The sequence below is a fragment of the Nelumbo nucifera genome, chromosome 4 (assembly GCF_055504915.1).
Source record: "Nelumbo nucifera cultivar China Antique chromosome 4, China Antique-T2T, whole genome shotgun sequence".
NCBI lineage: Eukaryota > Viridiplantae > Streptophyta > Magnoliopsida > Proteales > Nelumbonaceae > Nelumbo > Nelumbo nucifera.
Window position 1 is genome coordinate 86,543,457 of NC_142652.1, and position 7,066 is coordinate 86,550,522.

The 7,066-nt window shown below is 36.8% G+C and overlaps 1 protein-coding gene across 1 annotated transcript; it reads left to right on the plus strand.

Moving 5' to 3' along the window:
- The first annotated feature begins 498 nt into the window (after positions 1–498).
- LOC104613317 (Major facilitator superfamily protein) lies at positions 499–6,539 on the plus strand. The gene is made up of 18 exons (XM_010281093.3): positions 499–815; positions 1,360–1,422; positions 3,707–3,796; positions 3,888–3,947; positions 4,024–4,089; positions 4,242–4,307; positions 4,399–4,474; positions 4,551–4,615; positions 4,723–4,815; positions 4,902–4,982; positions 5,102–5,186; positions 5,276–5,319; positions 5,395–5,457; positions 5,544–5,603; positions 5,691–5,744; positions 5,841–5,900; positions 6,051–6,165; positions 6,255–6,539. Exons 1-18 carry the CDS (start codon positions 636–638, stop codon positions 6,368–6,370), a joined length of 1,437 nt encoding a protein of 478 aa, XP_010279395.1. The 5' UTR covers positions 499–635; the 3' UTR covers positions 6,371–6,539.
- The last annotated feature ends 527 nt before the right edge of the window (positions 6,540–7,066 follow it).

The following is a 7,066-nucleotide window of genomic DNA, read 5'->3' on the forward strand; positions in this document are numbered from 1 at the left end:
GCATTATCAACTGATGAACAATATGGGCACCTTCCAAATGCAATGAATTCCGAGATTGGCTTCAGTCAGTTCAAGGCCCAAATCTCCCTACTTCTATGCTTTATTTGGGGAGATATTCCTAATGCAAGCCTATGATAGTTATTTGAACGGGCTTTGCACTGACTGAATCCCATCTCTAGGAGGTGCCACCAACATTTTGGGGTCTGCCCAAATGGGCCATTAAAATATAAAAGCTAGCTGTATAGAGCTGAACAAATCTCTTCAGATTCCAAGTTCTGGGTCAGGGATTTCAATCAGAGAAAACACATGTTCCTAGTTTTGGAATAGTGCCCCTGTTTTTACTTGATTGAATGAATGGCCTGGTATGGTTTAGATTCCACGTCAGTGACAGCTCTGCACCCACATGCACTTTTTTCTGGACTCTTAAATCTTAATATTCAAACAATCTAAGCCGCCCAAATATCTTAACACTTTTGTATTTAAACCCTTCCATTTAGATTATTGCACTGCACTGAATAACCATCTCTCTACATACTCTCTCTTCTTTGATTCTTTGGCTCTTTCTTTCTTTCTTTCTTTGTTCTTTTTCTTGTTCTTGTTAGTTAGATATCTATAGATTATAGATAAATATAGCGATGAAGCAAGATGTGGAAAAGGGTGAAAAGGAAGAGCTGATACAACCACTCATAGAGCAACAGAACATTGTTGCTTGTAAGGAAGATGGGAGTCACAAGAATGAGAACAGAGGAACCATAGGAATGGTTTTACTTAGTACATTTGTTGCAGTCTGCGGCTCCTTTGAGTTTGGGTCCTGTGTAAGTAGCAGCTCTCAATTAACACTTCCTTCTCCTTTAACCCCTGAATTATAGGACACCCAACCCCTCTGTTTGATCCTGTAGTTCATGAATATGGACTAAGGATCTGGTTTGCATAGCACCAACTTTGGGCTAATTGATTATTCTGCATGAGAACTCTTCATGCATTTCTCAGATCCTTCAAGTAAAAATGCCTCTGCTCTTGAATCTGTCTTTTTGAACAACAACTGCAATTCCCAAAGGCCAAGTTCAGATCAATTGCACTCCATGAATTCATCTGAACACAGTAACTAAAATATCAACCAAGTCTCCAACCAACTACTTGACAAAGACTGATTTCTCTTTCTGAAGTGCTTCAGTCTAGAAGGGAGTCCATCAATCTTTGATTTTTCCAAACTGTGTCCACTCGGGCAAGCTGCAAACCATGGAGTCAAGTTGATGAATCAAACTTTGCTCCACATAATTATTTACTATTAGCTTTAGAACTGAACTGTCAGGAATAAAAAAATACGCGATTTTGCTAAGCCTAAGATGTTGTTTGCAGGTGGGCTATTCGGCGCCCACTCAATCTGCTATCCGGAACGATCTTCATCTATCTATATCTGAGGTTAGTCAGTTGTTCTCTTTACTTGGGCAATAAGAGTTAACATTATTTGTTGAAATTCCCCTTAAATGTCGTTCAGGACCCAACTGGGTTCTAGGCCACCTAGACCAGATCCTGCCGGTCGCCGGAGAATGGAGATGCTTGTCAGTTGTCACCACCGGTGGCACAACTCACAAACCCATCACCTGGTGTTTGAATAGCAGCTTTCCAAGAGCTGGAATGAGAATTCAACACATTCATATCAGTCAAATCAGTCCAAAAATCCCTAAAAAAATCCAACTATAGCACCAAAACCAACAAAAAAGCCGTCGATGGGTCAAATATACCCGATAAAGATTCAAACCGACTAAAATTGCGGTTTCAATTGGATTAAAAACCCAACCAATTATATATATAGTTAATAGACCTGTTCATGGGTCGGGCCAGGCTTTGCCTTTACATTAACAGAAAATGTTCAGGCCCGAGCCTGAGCCTGGCCCGATGATAAAGCCCGAAGCCCGGGCCCCGAGCCTGAGCCCAACTAGAAATTTGGAAAAAAGGATTTTTTTTTCTTTTTAATTCAATTAAAAGTTGTTTTATTTATACTAAAAGACCTCAAAACCTAAAAAAATAATGAAAAGTCTCATTATTACTTGAAAAAAAGAGAAGAAAAATATATTATATATGTTTTTTTATTATATAAAATATATTTTTATTAATATAATACATTATCAAGTCGGGCTCGGGCTTGGGCCCGGCTTTTTTGAGAAATCCCGAGCCCAATCCAAAAAAAAGTCGGGCCCAATATTTTAGGCCTGAGCCCGAGCCCGTGGGCCTGAAATCTTGTCCAAGCCCCACTTAGATCGGGCTAGGCCGGGCCGGCACATTGAGCTACCCGGCCCATGAACAGGTCTAATAGTTAATAATATATAAAGGTAGTTTGGTTTTCTTATAATTGTTGTAATATTTTTTATTTAAAATTATAAATTTCAAAGTTTTAGTTAAAAACTTTTGTTTAATCAATATGTATACAATTTGCTGTTAAAAATAGTGTCATTTTTATTATGATTATCTATACTATTATAAAGTGGATATTTGCCTTGGTTTTGATGTGGGTCATAAAAAGTTAAATCACATTAATTTTATTTTTAGTTGCACATGTAAAATACCATGCGCCCCTTACACTAGTATTATAACAAAATGAAGTTCTTAGTTATTATTATTGTTACATAAAAAAAAAGTTATTATTGTGAGTAATTGATTGAAGTATTTTGGTTTTAGGTCTATTTTATAAACCCAGTTAAGTAAGACCCTGTTCGGTGTCTTTTTGTGGGTCTATCGGTTATTTATAAGCTTGGCAGACTGCGATTTGATCTTTTCCGTTTAGTTTGTAGTAGATTTAGCCGTCAAAAGCTGATGTTTCAAAAGACGTGAAAAGTTTAAATCGGACAATTTTGAAAAGCTCTAAATAGAGTTTTTGTATTTTTTTTTTCTATTCATCTTCGCACAAAAAGACATACCTTAATCAAACGGGCTTCAGACTATTCAAATCTTAATGCAAAAATTTAATGTATCTTTTGACTGTCAAAACTACCCAAAGATCTTTTCAAAAAGACTTATCCCTAATTTATTTCAGATTAATCCACCTTGTCCAAACCAAGACCCGACCCATAGTACATCAGGACCAACCTGTATCCCATCTGACTCAAAGACAACAGACAACAGATAAGGACATCTTTCCTCTTTGGGCGCCACAAGTCAGCAGCATATTTTTTCATGGTTTTGGATCCTTCCCTTCATTCTTTTCAGAGAGCGGTGATTATAGTGTTGTTGGGATCGATGCCAATCGGTGCCACTTCAGAACCACATCAGCAGTTTAAAAATGGCTGATTATTTTGGTGTATGATTGGCCAATTTCTGTCAGAAAACAATTATTAAAATGAGACTGAAAAGAGATGTCACCAAATTCAATGATTCCTCTTTTTTTAGGCCAATTCGGATTATTCTTGGATGATATGGCATCTGACATGGGGAGAGAGAGTTTCGATAAACACAAATCATTGCTAAAAATCACTACCAAACAAAATTCATAACTGATTTCTGACAGAAATGCTACTCAAACAAATAATTTCTTTTGATTTCTAAGAAATCAGCATCGGTCCCATATAATATTGTTACTTGAATTTAAGTTTTTCTCTTTTAGTAAACACTGTTAAGTGCTAACTAATGGTTAATTTTATGAAAATTTGGCTCAACAGTTTCAATATAAGTTAGTACTTTTTGTGACTTATATACTGCAACTTCACAGTATTCATTGTTTGGCTCCGTACTGACAATCGGTGCAATGGCTGGGGCAGTTACAAGTGGTCGCATTGCAGACTTCATTGGTCGTAAAGAGGTAACTGCAGACTACAGAGGCAATCTAATAATGTAAATAAACCTAGGGTTCTCCATTTGTTTGAAACATGTTGGCTTGTTCATGAAAACAGGCAATGAGAATGTCAGCTACTTTCTGCATTACAGGATGGCTTGCCGTTTATTTCTCCAAGGTTTGTCTCTGCTTCTGGGTTTTTGAACCTTTTTATATATTACCCATTAGAGTATAACAGAAACCAAATTGGGCAGGGAGCTCTACCACTTGACACTGGAAGGGTTTTCACAGGATATGGAATTGGAGTTTTCTCGTATGTGGTATGCATCAGTGAATCAGATTTCTTCTTCCCCTTCATTTTGAACTTGGAATCTCCTTGTGCTATTACTTAATCTAGGTTGGACATTAATATAATCATGTGGATCTCTTGATACTCATCATTCCAAGTTTTAATAACCAAATCCATGGATAGGTGCCAGTCTACATAGCTGAAATAACTCCCAAGAATCTCCGTGGAGGGCTGACGACAGTGAATCAGGTAGAAGAGCTTGACACTAAAAGGAAAACAAATGGAGGTTCATTTTTAATACACTGGTGGTGATAATTAGTTATCTGTGATTGTTCTGCAGCTCATGATTGTTACCGGATCATCAGTTGCCTTCCTAATAGGGACAATTGTAACATGGCGAACACTGGCTCTAACTGGTAAGAATTCTAACACCCAAAGACAAAATTGATGCAATACAATGACATGGGACTGATTGAGGGGTGTTGTTTGAAGGACTTATTCCATGCATTTTCCTGCTCTTGGGTCTCTTCTTTATTCCTGAGTCCCCCAGATGGCTGGTAAGCACTGATAGATAAATGGAAAAACATCTATTAGGCTGCATTCTAAACAGGGTAAAGAATGATACAGATGCGAGATGCCATATAATTATTATCTGTGTTTGCAGGCAAAGGTTGGCCGCAAGAGAGAGTTTGAAATTGCGCTGCAGAAACTTCGTGGCAAGGATGCTGATGTTTCTGATGAAGCTGCAGAAATTCAAGTTTGTGAATTCAACTTCTGAACCCAAGAAAACATGTTATAAACAAGGTTGAATAATAAGGTACTGACTGTTGTGTTGCATAACAGGATTATATAGAGACACTTCAACTTTTGCCGAAAGCTAAAATGGTGGATTTGTTTGAGAGGAGATATATACGTCCAGTCATTGTAAACCTTTTTTTTTCCTTGAAAAAACATTCTAAATCAATAGCTTATGGCTTATCATTTTCACAAAATACATCCATTCCATAAAAACCTTACACTATAAACGCACTGTTTGCATTTAGGTTGGAGTTGGACTAATGGTGTTCCAGCAATTAGGAGGTATAAATGGAATAGGTTTTTATGCAAGCGAAACATTTGTAGAAGCTGGTAAAGCACATTTCTAGTTATCTTCTTCTGGATGATCTACACATTCTTAATACATTTAATGAAATTCTGAGCTCGATGTGGAATTGCAGGTTCATCAGGAAAAGTTGGAACCATAGCCTATGCTTGTCTTCAGGTTTTCATTCTTCCCACAGTCCTCAAATATTGAAAATCTTTTTTTTTATCCAATCTCACTATAACTTATTGACAGGTCCCTATAACTATTGTGGGTGCATTCTTAATGGATAAGTCTGGAAGGAGACCACTTCTAATTGTAAGTAGTACTAAAGTAGTTCTTAAATTTTACATCTATACAAGACAGACACCTGGGATGAACAATGGAGATGGTATCAATTTCAGGTTTCGGCAACAGGGACATTTCTAGGCTGCTTTTTGACAGGAATTTCCTTCTATCTCAAGGTAAACATGATTACCATTTCAAAGCTTAGATAGATTTCATTTGTAACTTCTGTTCTTTCAGTAACAGCCTGATGATTTTGTACACAGGGCCACCAATTGTTACATGCATGGGTCCCAATGCTAGCTGTGTCTGGAGTATTGGTAATTCAATTATTATTCTGGTTGTTTTTACAATGTTTGCTGTGGTTCTAAGTCTTCTGTGGATCTTAACCTTGAAATGCCTTCGAATGGAATCAGATCTATATAGGTTCATTCTCAATTGGAATGGGAGCAGTTCCCTGGGTTATGATGTCTGAGGTAACTCAATTTTTTATCAACTGTCATTTTGCACCAATAACTAACAAGCAATAACTGTTTTTTCCTTCTTTTGTTTGGGTGAAGCAGAAGTGATAACAATTCTTTGAGTGAAAGAGAGGTTATAACATCTATTAATATTGTTTGATACAGATATTTCCAATAAACATCAAAGGAGCTGCTGGAAGCTTGGTGACTTTGGTGAACTGGCTTGGTGCTTGGGCAGTTTCCTACACTTTCAACCTTCTAATGAACTTGAGCTCCTCAGGTGAAGAAAAATTTTCAATTCAGCATATAACATAGAAAGCATGAATTCACATAGTTTAACAGAATATGCTATATTTATTTGGTTTTCAGGTACATTTTTATTCTATGCTGGATTTTGTGCATTAACCGTTCTGTTCGTAGCAAAGGTTGTACCAGAAACCAAGGGAAGAACTTTGGAAGAAATCCAAGCCTCCATGAATACATGAAGATAGGAAAAAAATATTAGAGTTGAATGAATACATCAAAATTGTTTAATGTAGGTCAATAACACTTGTGTAGTGTGAAAAGTTTCTCCCATCCCCATGGAATTGGAGTAATGTGCATTCTTTCAAAAAAACAAATAAAAAGAGCCTGATGGAAAATTCTTTATTTGGTGAATTGAATGCATGGAGTAAGAAAATCTGAAATAACTATAACAAAGCAAATCAAGTTAGTGATGCTCTTACAAGGAGAAAGCAAATCAGCAAGCCTGATCCAAGATTTCACAAATAGTAGATTTCCCGGTTCATATTAGGTTGAACATAGTTCTTGATAAATGAGCTATTTATCTTAAAAGCTGGCTATAGTCGATCATTTGACTTGGATAATTTTTAGGGTTGGGGCTTCCATTTTCTTTTGCAAGTGTTTTATGGTACAAGAATAATAAAATAAAGATAAATAAAAGATGCTTCACAGTTCTGCAAAATCAAATTCTCTCTCCCCCTTCTCTTTTGCAGTCATAGCTCAACAATGGCCACTAGGTTTTATTAATCCCCCTCTTTAAAAAATTAAAAGCCAGGCAATCTTTATTGATTTTCTTAGTGTGTTACTAACAGGATGTTATACATAATTAGATCAAGCAAGGGAGCTTCCTTGCACAACTCCACCTATTTTTGCAATATGAGGGGATCTAGATAGGTCAC

Bases quoted from the DNA above. Each gene is read 5' to 3' on its own strand.
- LOC104613317 (XM_010281093.3), top strand. From the start codon at position 636: ATGAAGCAAGATGTGGAAAAGGGTGAAAAGGAAGAGCTGATACAACCA. The intron at 4,616-4,722 runs GTAAGCACTGAT...CTGTGTTTGCAG, and splicing joins CTGAGTCCCCCAGATGGCTG to GCAAAGGTTGGCCGCAAGAG. The intron at 6,166-6,254 runs GTGAAGAAAAAT...TTTGGTTTTCAG, and splicing joins AATGAACTTGAGCTCCTCAG to GTACATTTTTATTCTATGCT.